Source organism: Apaloderma vittatum, unplaced genomic scaffold, assembly GCF_000703405.1.
Source record: "Apaloderma vittatum isolate BGI_N311 unplaced genomic scaffold, ASM70340v1 scaffold11726, whole genome shotgun sequence".
NCBI lineage: Eukaryota > Metazoa > Chordata > Aves > Trogoniformes > Trogonidae > Apaloderma > Apaloderma vittatum.
In genome coordinates, this window is record NW_009722327.1 from 94,945 (window position 1) to 122,678 (window position 27,734).

At 38.1% G+C, this 27,734-nt stretch overlaps 1 protein-coding gene across 1 annotated transcript; it reads right to left on the minus strand.

The window, feature by feature from the left end:
• Positions 1 to 27,734, minus strand: COG2 (component of oligomeric golgi complex 2; the record flags this gene model as incomplete). Its single annotated transcript, XM_009871741.1, has 17 exons — positions 1 to 434; positions 2,163 to 2,343; positions 3,190 to 3,329; positions 5,693 to 5,835; positions 7,042 to 7,114; positions 7,877 to 8,077; positions 9,482 to 9,633; positions 10,863 to 10,924; positions 14,169 to 14,308; positions 17,656 to 17,782; positions 19,060 to 19,184; positions 21,746 to 21,925; positions 23,307 to 23,415; positions 24,690 to 24,793; positions 25,406 to 25,486; positions 26,401 to 26,466; positions 27,573 to 27,734. Coding segments are annotated over 17 exons (2,148 nt in total), but the record flags the coding sequence as incomplete, so codon positions are not given.

The window sequence follows — 27,734 nt, forward strand, 5'->3', positions numbered from 1 at the left end:
TTAGGAAGACAATTTATTACATAGTATTTTCATCATATAAGTTCATTCTACATTTTTAAGATGTACAACAAAAATAAAAACACATTTTCTTGCACTTTTCTTCTATAGTAGAAAGTTCAGAACTTTCAATTGCTTTCCATATAATGGAAAACCGTGGTAAATTCTCAGTCTTTTGCTTAAACAAGCCTGTCTTGACAGAAGACACAATGAACTGTTTCTTGAGATACAATAGGAAGCACTTAATCACTACTTATTTGGTAAAATAAAGAAGAGTTAAATTCTCTTTCTTCTAGAAGCATTGTTCATCTGCAGTTGCATGCCTTCAAAAACATCTAGGATTGTTCCGCTGTAGCCTGATCCTTGGCAGTTAGAACCAGCTCTGTAAGGGCTGAAAAGCTTTCTATGTTGCTTGTTTTCAGCCCCATCTTTCGCACCTAAAAAGACACAAAAGAAACATCAGTTTTCTTTAAAACACCAAAAGCTCACTAATTATTCTACTTAAAACATTTAGCAAAGTATATGTTTTGTCCTGCATCAACACGTGGCAAAACCACACAACTGCATATAGCACACACTACACAAAAAAATTGATTCCAACCTTGCTCAGTTAAGTCTTTCCAGTTAATGTAGTGTCTTGCAGGGAAATATTTAACCATCTTCTAGGCAACTTGTAACTAAAGCCAGTTGGAAGTTTTCCAGTAAAACAGCCAGAAAAGAAACTTGGCTGTAAGTTTGTTTTTAATGCATTGATTTCAACTGAAACTTTTTTCAAACCCCAAATGAGGTTTCTGGGCAAAACTTTAAAGATAAACATGAATACATCCAAGAACAGCCAAAAGTATGATGATGAAAGCATTTCAATAGGCTGCAAGAACCTACAGTTCTAGCCTCAAACTTCCTGGGGGATGAAAACAACTCTACAAACAGAGAGGTCGCTAGGAGTTACTCTTACCCAGGAAATCTATTGCTCTGGCCATTGGAAAAATATGGCCATGGGAAAAGCAAGTGTACAGAAAAAGAAAATGAAACCATAGCAAAATGATTCTGAAAAAGTGTTTGCTGCTGGAACTCTCTGTAACGTTTACATGTACCAAAACAGCTCCTTAAGCTGAACCTCCCCAGTTCAGCTTAAATTCTCATTGCAGTGATGTTAATTGACATAATAAAAGAAGAAAAGCCCAAATCCAGCCAAGTGATCATTCCTGTTACTAAGATTTCCGTACTTCCATCCAAATCTTCTTCCTTTGTGGTAAGTCTGAGATGTAAGAAAAGCCTCTGTTCACACAGAGGCAGACTTGATGTACCTGCCATAATGTATCAACAGCATCTGCTCATAATCAAGATGGATGGTAACTGCTTGGCAACTAATGATATAGACTTGTGCTTCGAAGTTTGTTTAATTCTCTGTATAATTTTCAGAAATAAATGAGTACAAAACAGTATGCTTATACAACTTGCTAGTGGCAGCTACTGCACACATTTACTGGGATACTTTCTTCTTTTATTTGTTTCATCGTTTAAGTTCCTTTCAGTGCCAAATATGAAACCTTAAGAGTCATGCAGCACAACAAGTAAAGGTCACATCTTCACAGCTCCTGGGAAGACCCTTGACTATGCAGTAAGTTGACACTGGAAATATCCAGAGAGAAGGCAAACAGAAGTATGGCCATGAAGGTGCTTCTATCAGAGCTAAGGAAAGTCCCTGCTCTCTGATCTGTCCACAGCGTGCTTCTTCTTTGTGTTTCTAAGCACTAAGCAGTACTCAGATTTTGAATAGTAAAAAAATACAACCTGTGCAGTTGTATAAGAAAGGACAGGAAAGCGTGCACTGCTCAAGTGTTATCTACAACCGCCAAGGTCTTGAGTCACCTTCATTATACAGATGTGAAAAAATAAAACCAAACCTCCCAAAACCACGCTAAAAAATCTTTTAAGACCAAAAAAAATAGAGTCAAGCGTCCCTTTCCTCCTCTATCTCACACCCTTCCAAAAGTTTGTTTACGATTAACTTACTTGTTCTCCAAAATACTCAACATCTAGGGCCAGCTGCAGTCGGATTTTGTCGTCATCACTCATGCCCCCATTTGTGCCAAAATAGAGGAGGAAAGGGACGCTTGACTCTATCTCACACCCTTCCAAAAGTTTGTTTACGATTAACTTACTTGTTCTCCAAAATACTCAACATCTAGGGCCAGCTGCAGTCGGATTTTGTCGTCATCACTCATGCCCCCATTTGTGCCAACAGGGTTTGAAGCTGTTGTTCGTCTGGCTTGCTTCAACCTCTTTAGGCTCTCTTCCATTTTCTTAACAGAACTCAACACATCAGATACAGTTTCATAATATCTGAATTAAAAAGCAGTAAGAAAGAAAAAAACTACATGTTTACAGAAAAGCCTACTTCATGCACATTATATCACTGTCACTGAGAAAAATGCCGAACAATGCTGGGTGGACTGGGTTTCCTTGAGAAGCAGCTACTTGTTTTTCCATCATTATCAATTAATCACTATTTCGACCATTATTTCTAGAGGTCAATCTGAAGATTGCTATTTCGCGTTGAAGCCTCCTTGCCATCACAACATTTTTGACCTGCTCGTGATGTCTGAACTCAACAGAGACCAAGGAACGCAACTGCTCATTTTCAAAGTCTGAATCAGCCTCTATTTACATGCAATAGAGTGCTAAAATTCCTTTTACAAACGGGACAAAAATAACAGCCTGACAAACCAAAAAATACATAGTTTTAGACAGGCTATAGAAGTGTACGTGTATATGAGAGCACCTAAGTGCACACCAATCAGAAATGTTTACTTCTAAAATTAAGAGACTTATCTAAACAGGACTCTCAGGAAGCTGACATGAAAAGTCAGAAACTTGCCAAAATGCAAATTTTTAGTTCACTGCTGCATTATTACAGCTAAACAATTTTTCAAATGCCTTATCCACAACATCGTGGTTTGCACAGATCTCGGCAGAAGTCAAGTCTCTGGATTCCCTGCCCTGCTTTTCATCTGCTGAACACACACCACAGGTGTAACTCTGAAGAAATATACTCTGCCCAGAGGAGTACAATCTTGTTTTCTTTACAGTTACATTAATTCATCATTCTTTTTGTTTTTTTCCCTGTGCCCATTGAATGGACACTGGAGTTTTCAAACAATGCAAAGGATGTTCTGCATGGTCTCTTACTTCTGTGTGCATTCAGAGAGGGCACCTTCCAACCACTGATGGATCATGGGTTGCTTCAGCGTATCTTTATATTCATTCTGCAGCCGGTAAAAGGGCTTAAGAGCACTGTCCACATAAGGTGAAGCTTTAGTTGGCACCTCCTGGTAGATTACAGGGAAACAAGGTGGAGAAAAAGAACCAGTAATGTACTTACTGAAAGTATCAACATCACATTCTAGCACATATATATATATATAAAAAGGCTAAGCCTGCAACTAAGCATAGAGATATATACTCCACTCGTGACAAATCAACGAAGAGGTCATCCTACAGAGGAAAGGCAACATCACCAAATCATTCAGTAATGTCATACAGCGCGATTTATCGCTAAACAAGGTTCAAAACGACCAAAGCTTTTAAAGAGATGCTTGTGCTGGCCAGCCATTCCTACCACCAGGGCACGATTCTGAATGCACTTTCTGCTCAAGCTGATTTCGGAGAAACCTGAGTGGACTCAGTGCCCAAAACAAACTATCACATCCTTGTTGAAATATCTACTATTCCATACTATACTTCACTAAACTGTAGACACTGTTCCTTCTGTTCATATGCCATCCTGTTTCCTCACTGTATTTTCCAGAAGTAGGCTTTTGGGAGAACTAATATCCCCTCATTATCTTCTCAGCTAGTTTTTGTTGCAGAATGCTCCCATCTCTCCACGTGACCCACACATCCAGGGTGCACAAAGTCTCTGACTCTGAAATACCTCCTTAACCTTTCAAGAGTTCCAAATCTTAGAGTCTGGCCAAGCATAAGAATCTTTGCACACCCAGCCCCTGTGAAGACTACCCTCATGCCCAATTTTGAGTTCTGATGAAAAACCAAAGTATCAGAACATTGCAAAAATAAAGTTGTCAGAACTTAACATGACTGTAATAACGTACCTTGTCTACCCAAGTCACCTCTCCTGTCTATCAGCTTGGGCTTCACACCACATAAAGCCAGTTAGAATGAAGGTTGAGAGCAACGTGGTCACAGGCACAGAGTACAAAGTTTAAGTCAGCAACTAGACTGGTGGCCAAGTAAGTCACAGAATCATAGAACCGTCAGAGTTGGAAGGGACTTTAAAGATCATCTAGTTCCAATCCCCCTGTCATGGGCAGGGACATCCCCCACTAGATCAGGCTGTCCTACATTTTTGTTTTGGCACAGTTAGCCCAGCACCTGCTTAAAAATCCCACAGGCAATGGAGGGATGATGGCAGTGCACCAAATTGCCATGCAGAGTTTGCTTTCAGATAACTGAGCTAAGCAGTGTAGGGCTGTTAAGTTTTTCACTCTCCTAGGAGTTACATACTTTGTTCTACTCTCCCCTTAATTCCAGGTAAAATTATTCTCTATTAAAGAGAACAATCTAGTTACTACATAGATGAATTTATTAGTCTTAGGGTTGTTTCTTCTTTTTAAATACAATTTCTGATTAAGTACCTCCTTAAAACTAAGATACTGAGAAACCCTATTAATAAACTGAAGTAATCAACTACTCCCTTAGGAACAATTTCTCTTCCAGTTTACCCTAAATGTTTACTACCCAAAGGAAATCTAATATCCTTGAAAGAAACAGACTTAACAGCTCTAATTTTATCCATTTAGCTGCTGAAAAAGCACAGCACTATTGGTGGCAGCACAGTTTCTTTGTGACAGTCAGGAAAGTGCTTTTGATTTTGGTGAGCCAAGGCAACTCTCCACCCCCACCACAACCAAAACCACCACACAAACAAGGAGGAAGAGAGAGCAAGGAGAGAGAGGCGAATGGGAAAGAACTGTGGCCTTGCACATCTCAGCCGGCTTTCTGTGTTCAAATTAGGCAAGAATGTAGTAGTCTGTAGTTCCTGTTGCTTAAATTTTGTTTCTATTCACTGAATGCTGCTAAGCTAACTACCACAAAACTGTGCAGACAGACTGGCAAAGGAAAGCCACATGGTAGAACAAGCCAAAATCAGACAACTGGTTTTGGTACTGTAATTCACCGTTACTTTTTATTAGTTTCTCAACAAATTTATCTTTTTAATCACTTTCTTCTTATTCATTCTGTGCAAGATACTTCTTGAATCAAATCCAAGCAGCGAGCTCACTGGAAAGAAGTTTCTTGACATAGAAAGCAGAAGTGTCATCCTCCTAAAAGAAGCCTGCTGCTCAGCAGTGCTGCATCTTACAGTATACACTTTGACATGAGGGAAACACATTTATCCCCATTAACTGGTTTTCTTTTGTATATTAACAGTTCTACTCCTTGTCTTTCCTTTTATTTCAGGCCTGTGCTTTTATTGTTACTCAAAATTTTGAAAACATCTTATTTTTCTTCCCATTGCAATTAGGTAAACAGTAAATCGCTAAGTTATCTCAAGGTATTTAATAAGACTGTTGAGCAGATAAAACTGCAAACTCATAAATGTACTGCCCCGTTAACATTCTTAGCATAGGCCTTTCTGCGATTTATTTTTTCATCTGCAACCAGCCCTGACCTTATTGGTTCTCCTATATAATCTTGGAACTTCCAGCGCACTCTTCAGGTAAGCGAAGGAGGACTCACTGAGATCCTGGATAATCCTCTTATTCAAGGTAGGCATGCAGGCTGATAAAGAAGTCTTAGAGTCTTCCAAGGCTCCTATTGAAGTAAAAACGCTAAAGTTTAAACTGAGCTACCCTGCCCAATCACAATAAAAGTTATGTGAACCCCCTCCCTCCTCTGTCATCCCACTCTCACTATCCTAGATGGGTGCTGGTGTCCAACGCAGGATACTTAATAAATGCACACCTGCCATTTAAAAACATCACCAGTAGCACTGACTGTTCCTCATGTGGAGGGAAGGAAAGAAAAAAAAAATAAAAAGAGGTCAAGTAACATTCCCTAGGTTTGCAGTTTTTTAAGTACTACCAATGCAGCAAGGGGATTGAATCAAAATGCTCCAACATACCAAGGAAACTGTGGTTGTGAAATTCTTTCTCACAGCACCTAAACTACCCATGGAGTGACTGAACACGCTCAACTCAAAAGCTGTGACTGACAACAGACTGTCCACTGAGGGGAGGGCAAGGGAGAGAAATGTGCCCAGTTTGTAACCCTCTTATGGACTTGAATATCTACCAAAATCCTGATTTAGAGATTGAAGTGGAATTCACAGCGCAGTACTTCTGGCTGTTTTTGAAGACAGGGACTAGTTCGCTACATGCCTGGCTTTAATTACTAAATTAAAATCAGGCTCCGTGTTTCACATAAAGAATGATCAGATGGAAAAAAAACCAAAACAAAAACAATACATCAGTAGAAGAGGCTAAAATACTTAATTGCTTCTGTTCTTTGAGTTAAGGTATTTAACCATGAAACTTGGATAACTCTCCTTACATGATTCATCAGGCCAGAGAGAAAAATCTCTTTAGAAAAGTATTTTAGATTCAACTGGATAAAGGAAAGCCGCTCCTTGCTTTCTTTTCCCCATCTCCTTTAAAAGTAGGATTTCAAAGATATGATAAGAATCTTCTAGTCTAAGGTCCTCATCTTCCTGTAGAAGCATTTTAGTTACTGGACAACAGTAAGTTACTTTCAAAAAAATAAAATACAATAACCAATTTTAAAAAGCCCCCTTCCCAGCCACTTCAGACTCAATTTTAACCAAACATTTTCCAGAACTCTGTTCAAGAGTTTCTACCTAACAATTTAAACTTAAAGCAAGCTTCATTAAATAACAAAATTAATATTTTAAAATTTCTATTGTAAATAATGAAACTCTGTGTAACAGCTAATTCTGTTTGGTTGGCAGCGGGGAATTTGAGAGAAAGGGGGAAGAGACTGAATTCAGCCTCTCAGCTTTACCTGCAATACAAGACACATTCTTGAAGCCAATCATTTCAAGTTTTGGTTTAACCATTTCTAAGACGTCAGGAACCTGAACAAAAACAAATAAATAAGAGATACAGTCATGTCATACACATATTTTAATTACTTTTCCCACACTCTGTAAGTTTCCAATGTATCAAAAGACACCTTCAGCCTTTCCTGTATTTTTACTGCATTTATGAGAAACCACTACTAGAAGAATATTCATGGGAATTATGGCCTATGCACTAAATTATATAGAATTAACAAAATATCATCAACCAGATGCAACTTAGAACTTCACAAACCACAGAAATTTCAGCCTTATTACCAAAACCACACAGAAGTCATTCCTACTGGAAGGAATCCCATGCATTTCTTCACAATTTCAGGTATTAGTAAATTATAATGATGATTTTTCAATTTCAAAGACCGAAACCAGTAAACACTTGAAAGAGAATATAATATTAAGCTGAACGCCATCTCACACTTCCAGCTGCAACTGAGATTTTACTAGCAAAGGTAAGACTCTGGCACAGTGATGTTTTGCACCAAAAATGAGCAGAAACATATTTCAGAGGTTAAGTCCATCAAGCTACTGATACAAAGAGTTTAAATACCTGAAGTGGTATCTCTGTAATCTGCCATTTCCAATTAGATAATTTATTTCAAGAGGTATTTTCTAAATCAGGCTATTCCAGGTTTTAGCTTACAAAAATACAGCTTTATGGTATGTTATTTTGAACAATTACATGTCCTTAATAAGATGTCCAACAGTATTGGCACACGGATCAACTAAGACTCTTTTGTGGATAAAGTCACAAGCACAAACCTGATCCTGAAGTTTGTCCAGATCTGCAGCAACATAGATCAGCTGTGTACTTGTTATGGAAGGCAATGGCTGACTTTCTGGAGAAGACCCGTTCCCTTGGTCCTCACTCAGGTTGAGGCTTACAGAAGACTCCTTTCTACCAACTGCCATTGACTTTTTGCTTTCCTTCGTATTCTCACTGGAAATAGGCCTCACAGAAACCTGAAACGTCAAACTGTGGGTGAACCCTAGCAGTAGTGAAGGCAGTTAAGCTGGACAAACAGAAACAGTGTATAAAGCATTCTTAAGTTCTCAGCATTAGAATGCCACGCTTACAAAGGATATTAGCATTCCTCAATTAAGGTAAAAAGGGTATTTTTAAGACAGTTTTTGGTGCACTAAGGAGTTGGACGATACGGAGCAAACCTGTTAGTGTAGTAGAGGACAGTCCAGTCCTACATCAATTTTCACCTGTGGAGTGGTCAAATGAACTACTGCACTGGCAGAATGTGCAAGGCCAAAAGTTGCATCATTATCTACTTTGCAGAAACACAACTTAGTTGCATATGCTGGCATACAAAAGTCATAACCACTCACTACTGCCAAACAACCCCTTTCTCCCACCTCCTCCAAGCCCTCTGCTGTCAGGCACCATGCTTCACTCAACTACTCTGTTTTAACTGTGGTACTTATCAGTACTTTTCATGAGCCAATTTAGCTGAGAAAACTGAGTCCTAAGAAAAGGATAAAGGGAGATCTTACTGCTGTCTTCAACTACCTAAGGGGCATGTACAGAGGAGATGGCATCAGCCTTTTCCTTGAAGTACAGTGACAGAGTAAGAGGCAATGGACATAGAGTGTAGCAATGGAAATATTGATCAAATACGATGAAAAAGACGTCAGTCGTTGGAGTAGAGTTCCCAGAGAGGTGTGAAATTGCCATCTCTGGATATACTCAAAATTCAACTTGAAAAGGTTATGCACAACCTTATTTAAGCTGGTCCTGGTCTGAGCAGGAAATGGGACCAGATGACCTCCAGAAGCCCCTTTAAATCCCAATTATTCTATCATGCCGTCTTTGTATAACACAAGAAACGGGGAAACTTGTATGGCTGGGAGCAGTGAGTAGAAGAGCAAAGCACAACCTCTCCTGCTCAGAAGCAGGGAATCATTGACATTGAGTCAGTCACCCAGGAAACTTCCAGATTTCCGTTCTCAACACCGAGCAACTGATCCAGATTAATTTGCCTTTTTTCAGGGTTAGTTTTCACCCTAGTTTTACAACCTCATTCACTGTATCAACAACTAAACAAACAGAACAAAACCAAAAGATTGTGGTTACCTCTTTTAGGGGCAGAGGTAGCCTTAAGCATACCTGGAAGCACTGCCCTGGCAACCATCAGACAGAAATACTCCAGCAGCATTGATATTTGTGTTTACTAACATATTTTGCAGCGATGCTTTTATAAAACAAACTCATGAAGTGGTTGACAGTGGTCTTGTTAAAGAATGTTATGTTCAGGAAAAAAAAAAAAGCTGCAGAACAGTTCACATCCTTCTTTTCATCAGGTCTCCTACTGCTGGACATACTCTAACACCAAAATCATGGTCATGCTGGTCTCTTACCTCACCAATGAACACGGAGTAGCGTGCCAAAATTTGCAGGCTAAGTTTCCACAGACGGTGTGCTAATAATGGTAAAAACATCTGATCTGACCAGCACTTCAGAAGACTCATCCAGACCATGTGAGTGGCCAAAAGACAGTACGAGCTGCCAGCTAGAAACAATCAGACAGCAAAGGTTAAGTTCCTGAGTACATTTTTAAAAGATGTAACATCAGTGTAATTGCATTACCTGAGATTTAAAAAAGTAAAAAAAGTCTTCCTAAGAGACACAATCACAAAGGTAGCAAAGAGGATTTATTAAGCACTGTCTGAAATAAACTCTTAAAATATTAGCTCCTCATTGCTTTAGATTTCAAACTCCATTAAGTCCTGCTGTAGCTGTGCAGGCAAAAGCAACACATTAGAATCTGCCTGCAACAAAAGCAGGAACAGCTTGGCCAAACAGTCCACTTCAGGAGATAACATCTTCAGGATAACTTCTGGCTGTCTTTGGAAGAAGTTACATTAGACTTGCCAGTTGTAAGAATTCCTTAGTACTAAACTAGGGCTCCTGTCACAGTTTGATCTATCTACTAGAAATATTTAAAGTGCAGTAGGACATCCATATTTAAACCAAATACTTTTAAAGCAGTTAATGCACAAACATTTTATAGTGTACAATTAGAGAGCTAAGGAATGTGCCTGCAAGTTCCAGGCAAACACCTTGAATTGGCAGGATTTACACATTTCATCTCCATTAGGACTTTTTTCTCCTTGCTCTCTTCAGACAGCATATGTGTGTGTGTGTGTATACACATGCACAGACATCTATTTGTCACTCTTAGCTGCCTTCTTCATAAGTACTTATTCTGTTAACTGAAGTAAGTTTTTCTTATCACAATATACTTCTAATGAATATAGCAGGTTTTCCCTTTCACTCTAATCATCCCTGTGCTTATCTCCTCATCTGCCCATAAATCTAGGTATATTTTTGGAGCAGATGCCGACACTATAAACTAGGCAAGCCTAAATGCTGCCAGCAGATAGCTATTTTTGCCTCTACATAGCCCTTCTCCAATTAAGAAAAACATGCCCCATAACACAACATAACCTTTTGGTTGTCATTTAGCTCCTTCTTGCATTGAGAGGATAGTTCCACAAATACATTAGTGGCTGCTGCCAAAGGGGGTGTTTTTAGTAAGTGAAAGGATCATTGAACAGTAGTCTCATATTGCCTTCTCCACAAAAATGTAGTATAGTTTCAGCAGTTCATCAGAAAACTGAAAGCTTATGTGAACCCCTGGGATTCACCTTAGTAAATACTTCACAGACAGCAACCACTGACATTTATAACACAGATTCCTTCATAATAGAGAAATAGCTTTTTGCAATTGAATTTTACCTGGTGCTTCCTCTAGTGTATCTGAAAGTGCTTCTTCTAAGGCCCCTGCTATTTCTCTGAATCTGAAAGACAGAGAAGTTTTGAATAGTACAATTCAATAATTGCTTAAATTGATGCCTAAACATTTTTGCAATGTTTATTTCAACATTATTTCAATGTGCTATCAATGCACATACACAAATTTTAAACATGGGGTTCTTTTTGCCCAGACTAACATTCAAATACCTGCAGGCAGATACAAAGCTTATATACTTTGAGAAATCATTCAAGTCACAGGCGCAAACATTATCAAAATGATAGCTCGCAGAGTATCAAGTCCTCAGCTTTTTGAGAAGTTTTTTGTTTTGTTGCTGTTTTTAAACTAAAAGTAAACACTGTCTCATGCTTGCTTTAGCTGACCTTCAGATATCGCATGTGACACTGAAGGCTTCAGCTTTCTCCATGTTTGTTAATGCACAGTGGCATAAGGTTCTGCAAACAATTCTGTACCTGATAAAAATCAATAGTTCCTCACAGGATACCTTGACTCCATTTTTTAAAGTCATCTTTCAAAAACAAACCAAAAGGTAAAAAAAGAAAAAATGTCCTGCCTTCACAATTTTCAGGTATATCAATTAAGTTAATATTAAAATCGATGATACTTTTCCATATCTAAAGTATATTAGATAAATAACATAGCACTTCCTTCAACTAAAAACTATCAAGAGTTGCAGAAAATTCTTCTTTAACCAGATTTTCCCTCTAAATGCTGAAACAAAGCTATTGTTTTAAGCTCCCCTGTAGAAAGTTCTATTGTGATTGATTTCTCCTTTCTCACTTTTACGTGTAAGTCTTTCACCAAACTTACTAATTACGAATCGGTAGGGCTCCCCTTAAAGTCTCTTAACTGTCATTTCCAAATCAGAAGAGGGGTCCATCCAGCTCTTCCTTTTCAAACTCCTAATGACTAGATGCATGTTTAGCAACATATTTTAGAAATATTTGTGAAGTGGCTTCAAAACCTCATTTATGCATATGCACCACTTCCACTGACAGAGCAGTGACTTTAAGTCTTATGGTGAAAAGGATCAGAGAACGGAATCAGATTTTTAACATCAACAATTTTTACTGAATGTGTCTTACATAGGAAAAAAATTCCCCAATGTGGGGTTCTGTACAGTTCCACAATCAGTTGTGCTAACAGAATTGAAGGAATGGCTAGAAAAAGAGTTACTGGAGCTGTTTGTGTCAGCACTGCTACACAAGAAATGCCTGCGCATCCCATCTGTTCTTCAAACGATCATTTGTAAAGGCTTTAGGGAGGGCTGATTGTTCTGGGTAATTTCTGTAATTGGAAAAAAAACCAACCCACCAACCAAAAAAACCAAACCACCAATCTTAACTATAAATGCCATAGTGTGAGATAATACTTCAATAAATCCTGCATGACTTAAGAATATTAACATACATCAATAGGAAAGCTTCCCTGATACAAGTACATTGCATTATTTTCAGTTGTGCACTACAGAATTCACAGGCCCTTCCAAAAGTTATCAGACTATTCTAATATATAGAAGTAATACAATGAAAGATGAACAAACTGCTGTTACTCAATCATCTATCAAAAAAATGCACCATTCATAGTTATAGTAAACTTGGATTAAAGGAAAATATTTTTTTAAAAGTTTTTTTAATCAGTCAGAGATCAAAATACCTAATGGGAAAGAACATTTTTGAACAGAAAGATTAAACTCCATTCCAATTTTATAAGCATCAAAGTCTGATCAAGCGGTCACTTATGGGAAAAGTTGCACTTTCAAACAAAAGGAGCAAGCTCATAGACCTATTAATGATGCACATCTGTTAAAAGGTTCATAACAGCTACAGTTCCACGGACATTTTTAGTCGGTGCACTCAGCACTGCTACTGTATTGAGTGCTCCTGCCCTTCTCCCTTGGGCCAACACAAATATTTGTACAGTTAAGTGGTTGGGAGAAATTGATTGAGTTGAACGTCAGCCTTTTTTTACCCAGGGTGACAGATCCTACACAGATGCAGGAACGAATGTACAAACAAAAAAAAGCCCCAAACCAGGATGTCAGAGGCTGGGGCTACCATTTTACAAAACACAGTGAACCATCACAACACCCAGACCCTGCTCCCAGCCCCACCCTCCCATCACTTCATTAGCTCCAGCATTCCTAAAATTCCTGGATGGAATTTTTCAGCAGCAATGTGGATTTATCCTGGATTAAAGAAACGATATAAACATAGAATCATAGAATCATAGAATTGCCTAAGCTGGAAGGGACCTCAGAGATCATTTTAATCCAGCCTCCCTGCCGCCAGGGACGCCACCTCTCAACCAGATCAGGTAACACATGGGGACCGAACGGGAATCAAACCCGTGACCTTAGCGTTGAACATGGCTATGATCATCCTGTTATTGCCAGTTATAAAATCATGCAATAAAAAAAGGCCACTAAAGTGATACAGCTTAAAAATAAACATCAATTTCCCCTCCTTCTTTTGGAAATCACAGACAGCATGCTTAGGTCATAGCAGACTTAATTGATGATTCTCTTTCTCTCCTGGAGGCATGTTATCCAGCCCTAAAATCAGACATGTAGACCACACCTTCTAAAAATACAGTTTTACAGTCTATTCTGTTCATTAAAATTCTACCCATACTAGAAGTAAAACAGGTCTTTCCTGGGTTTCTCTGCTCTCTTCCAGCTGCAAGATCTGTAAAAAGTAATATTACAGGTACATCTGACCTGCTGGAAAATTAAGCTAAATTTTACTACTTAGCTCCTCAAAAAAAAGCAATAGTAGAGGGATCTTTGGGAAGGTAATGCTCCAAGACAAAAATGATGTCAGAAACATGACTAGATCTGAAAAAGTTACAAGCTGTCAAGTCCTTTAATTCTGTATTTCTAAGATGAAAGACTTCTTCCCTCATAGTAAGTATTCCTGTGAATTTGCACAAGTAGCATCCTTCAAAACACAGTTTAGTTCCAGGGTCACTGGAGAAAGAATTTGAATCAAGATTTCAAGACTTATCTAGATCTGTTCTTTAAAGTCTCACGAGTAGCTTATCAGATTTAGCGTAACAAAACCACAGGATGTACTGAAGAGCAGTTGCCTGTGATTTTGCTAAACTGTGAAAAGATATATAAAGCAGTTACTTGATTTAGTAATTAAATTCTTAGTTTGACTTCTATTATGAGTTGTTGACAAGTGAAGCTTTGAACGAGGAGATCTGACCCTAAACCAGGTCATTTTGCTGGGCCTTTTGAAAGAGTGAACAAAAAAATGCATACTAACCTTATTTGAAAATATACAGGCAAATTCCATTTGTTGTTAAAGCTGTGGTAAGAAGGATGAGATCTTAACCGCTTCACGCTGGCCTGGGAGCCACACTGTCGTTCAAACTTCCGTACGAAATCCATACTAGTAGTGTACTTCTGCAGAAAGAGAATAAGCTTTCCAATCACAACAAGGTCCCAGCAAACAAGAAAGGCCACCACCTGCTCCACGCTACTCAAGTTAAGCTTGAGGTTCAGAACAGGCTGATACCGTCCCCATCCCCTAATCATACACGGCTAAAACTCTGAATTGCAGAAAAACCAAAACCAATTAACTAGTAGTTGCTATTCTGTGACAAGAAAAGCTATTGCAGGACACTTCTAAAAAGTATAAAATTGCGCAAGTACCCTGAACAAGCAGAACTGATCAGAGAGATGTATCAGTATACCAGAGCCTGAATCCCTGGGGTGAAACAACAGCTCCACAGCACTATGAACAGGTATAAAACAAAGAGAAATAACTACGAACAAGACCCAGAAGTACATGCCAGAATGAAAGCATGCTATTTTTTATTTCTATAGAGAACTTGGATTACAGGAACTTCTAGAAGGGATTCCCTGTCTATGTGTACCCTGTATCTGGGCAAACTGTGGCAGTTGTTCGATCACCTGACAAGCCCTCCCTGGCTAAGAAGCAGGAGGGAAACTCAGAAAAAGGAAGGGAGACCCATGGGCTGAAATGAAAACAGATTTAATGAAAGAGCAAAATGAATGTTAATATTAATGCTAATATACAGGATACAAAGTTATACTCAGCCCAGTGAATGTATGGCGGACACAATAAATGGGAAAGCAGTCCTCCGGAGCAGGAAGGTAAGTGAGTCCCTCCAGGGATGGTGTCCCTTGAGAGGAGGAGGAGAAGGAAGAGGAGGAGAAGGAGTAGCCTCCATCCTCAGCAAAATTCCCCCTTTAAAGCAAGCATGACATTCACAGTACGGGGCACCCCTGTAGCCAGCTCTGGGCAGCTACCCTGGCTAACTCAAAACTGGTAACAGCCTCCATACTGTGGCTGGGCGTTGACTCCATCCCATTGGAACCCGGACATTCCCTAATAGTATGTTTTGCAAGTATCAAATACTTGCAGAAGAATTTTAAACAATTTCAATACATTAACTTTATCCAGTGTATACTTCTAATAAAATGTTTACAAATAGTATTAAGCCGGTTGTAAGCAAAGAGAAGTTAGATTAATCCTCAAATGCACTGTAGGCTTACTCAGCAATAACTTATTAACACTCTCAAAATAATTAAATAATAAATTAAACCATATGCAAAGCAGAAAGCCAAACACTTGAGCAAAACCCAGAAGTAAAACAGTGCATAAAAATGTTATTTCACACCAAATAGACCTTGGTACCTTGCTAACGGAACACAAAGGTTACATAAATCAATTTCAAATCAAAATACAGCAACAGTCAAAATCAACCTCTGCGCAAACAAAAGGTTTGGCTTGTGTGCAAGTCTCTTCTATAAAAAAAATTAAAAAACAGAAGGCAGCTATAAAACCTGTCCTATATGCTCATTAAGCCACCACTGAACTAACGAAATAAACCTGTCTGAATCTCTCCATACTTCTGACTTCAGTGCAGCAAGAGCAGAAGCAGGGCTGCTGCAGGAAGGCTTTTACCCAAATGTGAAGTAACATGAGTGATGGGATTTTTCCCCTTACGAAGCTGTAAAACATTCACAGGAGATGTTCCTGAGCTGCTGCTTTCAGAAACTCTCCTGTGACCATGGGACATGCACTGACAAGGATGTGTTCTTCTGTTGTGTATCACAGCAGGTTTCTAACTTTCTGTTAACGGTATCATCATGGCTTATTTTTCTTTTAACGTGGCAGTTTCAGCCTGCCAAGATACTATTCTCGAATTCGCAAGCAAAACCTTTTAGTTAACTACTTTTCTCCCAATGTGGCTGTATTTAGAACACGATGGAACTGTAAAAGGTATGGGAGTTAAATCCAGAATGAATGACAGATTACTGCTCTTTCTAAGATAATAAACCCAGCACTGTAAAAAGGCAAATAAGCTGTGAACACTCTGCTACCTTAAGCATTAGTCAGAGGCATAAATTAAACACTCTGAAAAGACCTATCACTTTCAAACCAGGAGACAACTCAGAGACATTTATCTAGTTACTCATAACATTATATCTGAGAGAGGGACCTAACTGCAAGGTTGGTTGCCATTTCAGCTTCTAGGATTGGATTGTTGACCACACAAAGTTATTTAAAAGAAGATAAGTGGAAAACAAAACAAAGCACTTTTCAGAGAAATCTAAACTTAGACAATCTCAAATGTTTAGGGATAAAAGAAGTATTCCTTTAAAAAAAACAAACAAAACAGCAAAACACTTTTCCATTCTCCTCTGCTAATCTAAAGACTTCCTAACAGCTAATATTGCATATTCAAACTTTTCAGCATCAAACCTATAGATACGAAAACAAGCCTGCAGAAAGACTTTTCTGCACTTCTATCAACCTATAAATCAGAGACAGAAGATTACTGCCTAAAAACTGTGTCAAATTACTTGAATTATCAGGGCTGTAGAAACAATTTTAAAGTTTCTTGATTCATAACTTAAGCTGCAAAGAAAAAGATCCAAATACTTCAGTAATGGTGGTTAAATACAGACATAGAAGACAAGAAAAAGTGCAGAAAGCTCATATTTGCTACTTGTGACACACTAATCGAGTACTGCCAGTGGCAAGTGTCATACTAGACCAAGAAATCTGTTTCAACATTAGTAAAAGATGATTTTTAGAGGCAGAGCAGCACTGCCAATGATGAAAATACAAGAGTGACAAGTACTTTAAATTTATAATGTAAGTTTGCTTCATAATTGGTTGTGATACCACAGAATATAGTTCTTTAATCCTCTAAATCTTATCACACTGTCCCCACGTATTTTTGTTTCTTTTAGTTGAATTGCGTTTCCAATCACGACATGATCTGCAGTACTCAGAGTGAGCAAAAGCTAAAGCAGCAAGGGAGACAAAGCATTTTAGCCTTCCCATAGTGTAGAGCAAGCTGTAACCCAGGTATTTAACTAAAATTACAGCCCTTGCTATATAGAAATCCTAGTCTGGGGTGAACAGTGGAGTCGTTCGCTTCCACCTTCACTTTTGTCACAATTCTACAACTAAGAAAGAACATCTATTCATAAACCAAATACAAATCCAACTTCATAAAACTGAAAGGCTTCCAATAACTTCCATATGAGCTTTCCTGACAAACCTGGGGGAGAAGTAATTCCTATGAAAATAACATCAAGGGCTTTGAGATAACCTCCTTTTCCAACCCACACAACACCACGAATTTACACAAAAGCAGTAAGGAGCAAAAAACCCAAAACAAAATAGAAAAACAAACTAGAGGACATGACTCATTCAATTCTTGTGCATGTGAAAGGAATCACAAATGGAAAAAAAGGCAAAAATTAATTACCTCATGAAACACATCTGGGTTTCCAGGGTTAAAGAGTGATGGTAATTTCTCTTCTAAACCATGTACTATTTCTGGCCACACTGAATTCACCAAGAAATCATATCCAGGAACAATATCTGCTTTTTCACTGAAATAAAATTGCGGTTATTCCACCAGGCTTCTATTTGGAGGCAGGAATAACTAAAAAAGCATGCACTGCATTAGATAAAACATAAATAAACTTTTTTTACGTAGGTATGCTGATCCTCGTAAACTATTCTTTTTCTGTTGTTTTGGATCTGATCCCACAGTCTCATCCAATACAAGGTATTTTTTTATAACTCCCAACGTGTTTTAAAATTTTATGAGTTATATATTTTGCAAATGTGTTCTGGAAAATGAGTACATTTCAGCTGATAACTCCCTTTTCTTACTTGCGCACTTCACGTTTTAACAGCTCCAAACTTCACAGAGGTACCAATTAGGAGTAAAGTGACCAATGCAATGGAAAGAAGCAAAACCTTTCCATAAGTGTACCAAGCTGTATTTATACACGATATTGTGCTTTGAAGCAAAAGATTAAAAGCCACCTTGATTATGAAAAGTTATAAATTGAGAGCAGAAGAGACTGAGTATTTAATTTCAATTCAGTACACCACAGTACAAAGTAGAAACATTCCATTATTAGGAAGAAAGATTAAAGCTTGCTGAGGGATTAAAAGAATTGAAATGTTAGTAAAACTCAGGAGTCATAAAAGGCTCAGCAATGGATGACTAATTAGAAAAGTAATTTTGCAGTCCCTAGGGGCTTCATCCATAGTTTTGCTAATTACAGGAGTCTACTATATTAACCACCCTGCAAACAGATGAATAAATGGGTACAATTCAGTAGACCTGAATTATTTAAACTTCAAAACAGGCAATTTAATTGCATAAGGAATTAAGCATTTTTGGAGAAGACACTTTAAGCACAAATCAATTAAACCTGCAGTTCCAGTATATGCAGCAAATCAGTCAAACCTCTGGGGATCATCCCTACTTTTCTGACGTGCACTAACAAGCCAGTAACTTTTGAACTTTTATTTTTAATCGCTTTATTATGTATAAGTGTACAATCATATCCCATGGATTGAAAAAACCAAGGTATCTGACACATGTTATTATGAACAGTATTCAACTCTACCACTGAAATACAGGATTCTGTCTTCCTCCCCTGAAGATCTGGGCCACAGCACCAAGAAAGTCTGTTTACTGTTTTGCTTTGAAAAACACAGACATGAAAGAGAAATCAATCTTGACTATGAATCTTCAGGAAAGGCCAGACAAGTCGTTTGTGCATAGAAGCTAATTATACAAAGCACTCCAAAAGGCTGCATTACCTTCTAGCAACTTTAGCACAATCAAAATAAACCCCAAGATATTTACCTTGAAATAGCTCCCCCTGTTACTTCCCGCAGGAGACGGCAATGATGAGGAACAAACTCCAGTAGTCTATTGTACATAGCCTGCAGGCCATTAGGATGAGATTGAACATACTGTTCAACAATGACCTGCCAGGAAGAGTTCAATGTTAAATGTCAGAGAAGTGAATATAAAATGCAAGACTCGCAGTCTACTCGCTCAAAATTCCTAACACTATAACCTCAAATATTGGTATAGTTAGTATACCGCTTTTTTTATATTATGGTTTCCAAGTATAGCTTGCCAACTCGAATCATTACTTTCTTTAATGCAGCACTCTGACTGGCAAGACTGGCCCCAAGAATAAGAATGAGCTCCTTTCCTTTAAATGTCACCCATTTCGCCTGGCTCCTAATCACTGCACAGAGCACTGTCACCTGAACTAGTCTGTGAAATTAACTGGCAAAAGCTAAATCAAACAGTAGAATGAAGTAAAAGAGTTCTTCCAAATTTAGAGGTTGTTGGTCCAATCTCAAATGCAGGTAAGCCAATAGTCAAGAATCTTCTGTGACAATTCTAAGCCTTCGGTGCAGTTAGCAAAGCATTTTGTCTGGACAAATTCATATTCAGTGAAAAGTAATAATCTGTGCCATAAGGTAACAACAATTCCATCCCTCTTGGCTGCTGAAGACACTACTTAGTGGAAAAAAAAAGGCAATTTATTTTCCCTATCTTGATTTAGAAGAACAAAAGTTATACAGATTAACTCTTTGCTTGCCTTGGGTGGGAACATTGTGCCAAACAGCCCTCAGTGAAACAACGAAGCAAATACTTTAAGGTCACTTCTGCATTTATGTTCAGAAAGGCACATCAGTGTAAGGAAAAGCAACTCTATTATTGCCTGCAGAAGCATATTTGATACTTTGGGAAACAATGTTCACATCACTTTTATAGATCGCACTAAAAACTCTCACTCCATAGTACAAGTCGTCTCATTTTTTTGTAACATATGGGTGGAAGACAAACAGTTTTAAATATCCTGAAAGCAGAAAAAAGAGTACCTCACATCATAACATGCTTCTCACGATCTAGCGAGCAGTGAGATTATTATTAACCTCAATTTAAAGAGTAATGACAGTAAAAGAAAATCTTGACAGCAAAGGGAAATATACATCAATAGCATAACTTTGGTCTCTAAGCCACTGAAACATGCTCTGTGTTACAGTGGCAATGATGAGGGGAAGATCTATTCTGTCTTCTATTAACATCCACAAATTCAAGCAAGTGTGTATTTGCAATTGCCTAGGTAGCTCCTGCACTTGGCAGTTTTTCCTCCCCATGGGAGCAGGAAAATTAATACTGCTGAAATATTCATAATGCTAGTTTTAGAACAACAACTTTATAGCCCTGGTGCTGGCCTAGTTTAACTTCTTCTTCAAGGACAGTAAATGCATTTATGAAATACTCTGACAATCTACTGAAAGCCAGGAAAACTTCACGCAACAAGGTAGTCAGTCACCTCTAGTAATTACATTGTAAAAGGGCACCAATTCAGATCTCAGTAGGGCACAAATATTCTCTGAAATAATATGGATTTGTTACCTGAACTGGACATAATTTCCAACACAAGGAAAAGAGTCAAAGGAAGTTTTGATATTATAGCAACATCACTTCAGCACATTCATTAAAAACTTAACAAATTTGATTATCAAGTCATTTCAAACACAGCAGACTACCAAATATCTTAAAATTAATTTTTAGATTTTTTTCTTGAAGTTAGAGTTACTTTAATACAATTGTAGGCTTTTAAAAACGTTAGTGGCAACTGCAGGTTGCACAACTGACTGACTTGCTGGCTGTTACACTACTGCAGCAAGTTACTGTCTGAGCTTTCATTCTTGGAGGAATTATATTATCATCAACCTCAAAAAAAAAAAAAAAAAGATTAGTGTAGACTAGTCACCAATTGTTCAGGCCAGAAGAAGTGGTCAGAAAAAGCAGTGATTCAAGAAGGTGAGGAATAAGATGCAGAGTCGAAAGAATTAGGAAGAAGTCCCATAATTCCAGAAAATTCAATCAGTACTTTGAGATTGGTCCAACTCAGCATTGTTAACCAGTGGCCTACTAAAACCAGTTTTGTATGAATTGAGAAACTGGCCATCTGACACATTTTTTCCCCACCAGAAAACAGCAAATGCTTCCCAAACAAACACTTGTTTCCTATTCTTGCTAATGACCTGGTACCACTGGGAACTGCAGAAACTTCTTCATACAGCAGGAAGGAATGGACACGGCACTAAAAGCTAGTTTTGCTGTGCATGCCGGCTACTGAGCCGGCCATGGAGAAACGCAAACCCTGGATCTGATCCAATTCCCACAGACGCACCCTGGTCCTGAATAAAATGGATTTCACTTCAGTCATATGCTTGTTTAAGGTTTGTTTTTTGGCTTCTCTGTCCCAAGAAAAACGTAGGTGAGAAAAAGAACCCCAGTCAGATACAACCTGAAATTGGGGACAGGCAAATAGACAATTCCTCCACCCTTTTTTACCAAATAGGAACAACAAACAAATTGACATTGTACTGGGGCTCAGTTCTGCTCTCTCCACACAGGCATTTTGAATCCGCTAACAAAAGCTAGAAGTTCACTGGAAACATAAGCATCTTTGCAAATCAATTAAATTTTCTTAGGAATCTTGATTTTATCTTACCTCATCTATATAAGGTTTCACAAGCACTTGACCAACTAATGCCTCTGCATCTCGCGTTTTGTCAATTGTGGCATAAGTGCGAAGACAGTGACGTATTATGTCAACATTTGAGGTTTGAAGACCTTCCAAGAGCAGCCCTTCCAGAGACTGCTGCAACATAGCTGTTATTCCAGCTATACGCTATGAAGAGAAACAAAATATAGTAATAATGCCATCATTGCTGAAGTAAATTCTTCCAGAAATATCTAACTCAGCTTTCCATTTTCATCTGAAAGATGCACAAGTTTTGAAATCTGCCAGCATTATATGCACAGTAGCGCAACCTAAGTGGGTTACTGATGCTATTAAACACAGTATTTATTACAATAAGGTTAATATACATATATATAAGAATAATTGCCTTTTATGTGGTAACTTATCTAAGGACTCCTTTATCCTGAAAAAATAGGTCAATAATTGTTCCCTGTTCAACTGAACCACTAGATGTGATAATATAGAAAAGGCTTTACAGTAATTCACCAGGAATAACTGCGGCATTTATCCTTCACTGTCAAAAACTAAAACAAAAGCACTACTTTTCAAATTACTGCAAACAGAAGACATAGAGTGACACTGGCAAGACACTGGCTTGGCTTCTGCCAAGCAGCTACTTCAGTCAGTATATATTCACCCTTCTGCTAACCATTTTTCCTGATCTCCTACTGCATCTCTTCCATTAGATCCAACTCATTGCTACACTACCTGCAGACATACTCTTGGCCCAAAACGGTCCCTTACAACTCTGCATGTGAAGCAAGTTCAGCAACACACATTAATGTAGGCACAGTTAACCTACCAATTCAATCAGCAAAATTTCCTGCTCTGTCCTTTTGTTTGCTGTACTGTGCCCATCCATCCTAAAGTGATTCTGCAGGACTTGTTCTGGACACGCAAAGTCAGTAACCCAACTGCTGCCCAGTCATGAAACCTACGCTCTCATGACAACAACTGGCACAGAACTCCTGGCAAGCATCACTAAGCAAGCCAAACAACAAAGGTTCTCCTCTGTTGCACACACTTACTCCTCTTATTAACCATGTTTGATAACTCAGTGGCCAGCACAGTCTTGTAAACTGTCCATGAATCAACAGGGTACTATGGAAGTCTTGAGCTGAAAGACATTTATGCTGCCGGTAGTGAAAAACTGGAACTATGAACTACCCCATTAACAAAAAAGCCATCAAGAATGACAGCTTCACACTAATCAGTTTGAAGCATTACAACGTCTTTATATTCATATCTACCCTTAAGCACCAGTTTTCATTTGTTCCCTCTCTCCAATAAACGAAGACAGGTTGACAAAAACGTCTGTCATCCTTCCTACTCTTATGCTAAGTAATTTATCCTGAAGAAGTAAGCAAACCAAGCACAAACTTCAGAAGCAGCAATACTTCTAGTCAATGGATAAAAATAACAACTTGAAATACATTTCCCCCAAATAAATTAATTCAATAAAACTCTGTGGAAACGGGCATTTGTCTTCCAATTATACTGGTTAGGCTGGCTATCACACAATACTTACCGGTCTCACTTTGTCCAAAAGGGGCATTCCTTTGCTTTGTACTGCATGAAACTGTAGTTGATTAAATTCTGTGGCAATTCTCTCTAAAACTTGTCCAGTTAAAAGTGGACTAGAAGAGAGGTGATACAAAATGAAAACACACAGTTAGATCCTTTCAAATCAACTCACCTTCACCTGCAGCAGATAGGCAATGCTCTTTCCCAGTATTTGTGGCTTACTCTAAATATTTAGAATTCTGATAGGTACTTCTATAACTATGGCAATCGCACAGTAATATTCGAGAACAGACTACATGATTAAGAATTGCCTTGGAGCTACTAAGACATGAAGTAGGTGAAGCAGAAGCCAAGAAGAATGTAAGATCTTGCCTCAGCAGTATGAAGCATTGTTTTCTGCATGGCAGTGCTGTTTACTGTCACACGAAAAGTCAGTCTCATAGAGCTCAGAAACTGCAGTAAGTGCTCTTTACCATCTAGATTCATTCCTTGCTTCTCCTTTCTGCCATGTGATGAAATTAACGACAGCTATCTTTAGAGAAACAGTCTGACTTGTATCAGGTCTACACAGTTCCAATAACAAGCAAAGTTTCCAGCCACTCAAGTACAAACTTGCTTCCAAACACAATTCTGCAAAGTGCCTCACCCTGATTGAAAACACCTGCATGGGTATTAATGTATTCTTCTGTCTCCCTTCCCTCACTCACTACACGGGATCCAGCTCACTGAGCTGAAGAGACAGTCTCATGTCCAATGAGGTTCACAAAACTGTCTCTTTCCTCCAACTTAAGCTGTGCTTGCATCCCAGGCAACTATGCACAGCATGTGCCTGCTACCTCAGTTCCAAAACTGGCTGAAAAACATGTTTAATCCCACAGCAAAGGCAGAGGGAGAGAATACTTTTCATGAAGTTGTTAAAAAACAAAACTTGGGAGTCTAACTGGAATTCATCACAGGCCTTCCTTGTAGTATTAGTATTACATGGGTGGCTTGCTTGCCTTAGACTACTTTTGCAGGAGTCCTTTCAGTTATATGTAATGCAGGGAAAACAAGAAAATCTATTTCCCACTTGAATTCTAAATAAAATAAAATTAAAAAATTTACTGCATGCAAACTTCAAAACGCATGTTTACTGATTATTCAGAATTTTGTCCAGAACTTTTTTTATAATTAATTATTCAGAACTTTGGAGGCTGAGTTACACATTCTGTGAACGATCACTTTGCAGAGGACTAAAACTGAATAAACACTAAAATAGCAGCCATTTATTCTATCATAGTTATATTTCTAAAGATATATCCTAATGCTTGTAAATCCATCTAAGAGATCATGAAATTAAGTCAGTCCCATCAATTACAAACAAAACTGACCATTGTGTACTTTTTACCTGTTTCCCTCTAATGAGGACAATTCTTTAGTGCCTTGGGAATGCAGAATCTTCTCAATTTTCTCAACAGACTGAACAACATGAATAAGCCTCAGGACACAAACCTGCAATTGAAGAAACGTTTTTCACGTGTGACTCCAACTCCAATTTACAATACCTAACGACCCTGAAGATATTTTTTACTGGTTTTTTTAGTTGGTTGGGTTTTTTGCTGGTTTAAGTTTTCTCCCTCCATCTTAATACTTTAGTCGTGTCTGAGTGGAGGTACTGCTCACAAAAGTCTACAAAACCCCACAAACAAATGTTAGTCATGGACGTAGAACCACTGTTCTTATCCCCGATTTTTTTTTTCCCAAATTAAGTCCTAACATGTATGCCCCCACATAAAAACAGAACTGCAGTTTTTTTGATCACATTCATAATACCAAAGTTTATATACTACTACAGGCAGAAACAAAACAAACTATAATCAAAAAAAAGCCAACCAAACCAAGAATTTTTTTTTTGGCAAATAAAGTAAAATAAAGATTTCTGATCAACTAGACACTGTAAAAAAACCCAAAGTCTATCTATAACTGTTTTTATAAGTACAAAGTCCTGCACAGTGTGCATCTAGATAGCTTAGAACTTTTAAATTTTCATTTTCTCTGGGTTAATAGTACAATCAAAGTAATTCTAAGGAGGATCTTTTCAAGATAGTAATTTATCTGTTGTACCTTTTTTCTTCTAATATCTTCTAGTTTAGTCATCCGGTCATCTACCGCCTGAATTCCTTCACTGACACACGACTTAAGACTCTGTGAGAGAGAAAGTCAAGAAGTAAAGCTGGCTTGCTACTTAAGATTTAAAAAACATTTTAACTCAAAAAAATCTAAACTTAAAACAAGAAACAGATTAATAAAAATACAGGACTAATAAGAGCTAAAGTATGTCAACTGCCCTCTAAGTGAAAAAGCCAGAAGGAAGACTAAATATCTGAAAGTATAACCTACTCCGTAAGTACTGCCACAAGTATCATTATTTCAACCAGAAATGTTCTTTCAGTACTTTACAGAGAACAAGCCATCTTTCACCCAGAAACAGGCAATAAAACCATTATGATTTTGTCTTGAAACTGAAGTTTTAAGTCAAATTTAAGTAGCATTCTTCACCTAGCAAATATTTCTCTATGCTAACTGAACCTATTTTCTGGTTTAGCCATTAAGGTTGTGGTATTTCGAAGACCCATTTCTGCACAAATATCCCTCTGAAAGGGCTGCAAAAACGACCAAAAATTGCCCTTTGCTAAATAATACCAAGTCACTGTGGAAAAGCCAGTATAAGACCCACCCTTAAGGGGGTGATCTTTTACGGTTAAACCATGGGACAAGTCCTTAACGGGACTGTGTTGCATCCGAGTTATTTACCATCATCTCTTAAGTTACTCAAATATTAAAACAGTTTCAATATTCACCATAGACTTGTCTTGCAAGAGTCCATTTATTTATCACTTTTAAGGAATCTTTTATATCTTGGTTAAAAGGCACTACAGAAAATATAAACTGACTCCTACTACACTGGCTTGAAAACACAATTCCTCTCCTTCCACCACTCTAAGTCACCAATTTTCAAAAAGCTTACTATAATTAACATGCATAAAAGACATTCTGTACATCATATGAAAGGGAGTTGAAGTTTAGCAAGCTGCGCATAATGACTGTTTTGAGCATACCATAACTTCTTCCCTTAACTGCCCCAACGGTACTGAAAGCTGATTAAGAGCCTTGTCCATGCCAACCTAAAGAAATCACAATAAACATATTTACAATTTTTTTTTTATAAGTTCATATGCAAATTACTTAAAAAGCCTACCATTTTACAGACACCAAGAGAGAACTGAGAAGATAGCTTCCTTTACATTTAAATGCAATGCAAGAACACGGTACCTCAAATACTGGCATAAAGATATGAGACTGCTTGTCACACAAAGCCAAAAATTAAAGAAAATCTCAACCTACAGAATCTTTTCTTCCAATAAAAACGCTAAATCTCAGTCTTTGAGCCTGCATAATTGGAACTTTGACGAGCTGGTGTGAAAAAGCAGTAGATACAGACATTTTAATATGAAAACAATTACAATTTTCAGTCAGGTAGGTTGGGGGATTTTTTTTAAGATATATTGACTATAGTAAATTTAAAGATTCCTAAAGGAATCCTTCAGAATGGCCTTATTTGTATAATTGCCATTCTATGTCAACAACGTATTTCCTTCTGTTTTACAAACACAAGCATTCTGAAAAAAAAAAGAAGGAAAAAAGTGTGCCTTGAGTCTAATTTTCTAATGAATTAGTTTTTCATGACAAAAAGCATACATCTGAAACATTTACTAGAGGCAAACAGCAACTCTGTATAGCAGCTAAGTTCTACAGGAAGGGCTTTTCAGTTTTTCTCAGTGCAAGGGGTTACAGTTTATCACAGAACAGAATCACACAACGTGTTGTGTTGGAAGGGACCTCCAATGGTCATCTAGACCAACTCCCGTGCAGTGAGCAGGGACATCTTTAACTAGATCAGGCTGCTCAGAGCCCCATCAAGCCTGATTCTGAATGTCTCCAAGGATGGGGCCTCTGGTCAACCTGTTCTACCATCTCATCAACCTCACAGTAAAGAGCTTCTTCCTAAAGTCTAATCTAAATCTGCCCTGCTCTAGTTTAAAACCATTGCCTCTTGTCCTATCACCACACACCCTTGTAAACAGTCCCTTTCCAGCTTTACTGTAGGCCCCCTTCAGGTACTAGAAGGCTGCTATAAGGTCTCCCCTGGAGATTAAGATGCATTAAATTTAGTAATGCCAAAATAAAAGCAATATACTTTTCATACGAAGTACAACTTAATAATGCTTACCAGATTTGTTGAGAGATTAACAAAATCTGCATAGTCCTTATTTATGAGTTCTACCATAGCAGTTTTAAGGAGTTTGTAATAGAGCTCCAGATCCTCTCTGAGCTCTTCCAACTGCACACGTTTCCTGCAGTCTGATACGAAGTGATCGGCATCAAAATCCGG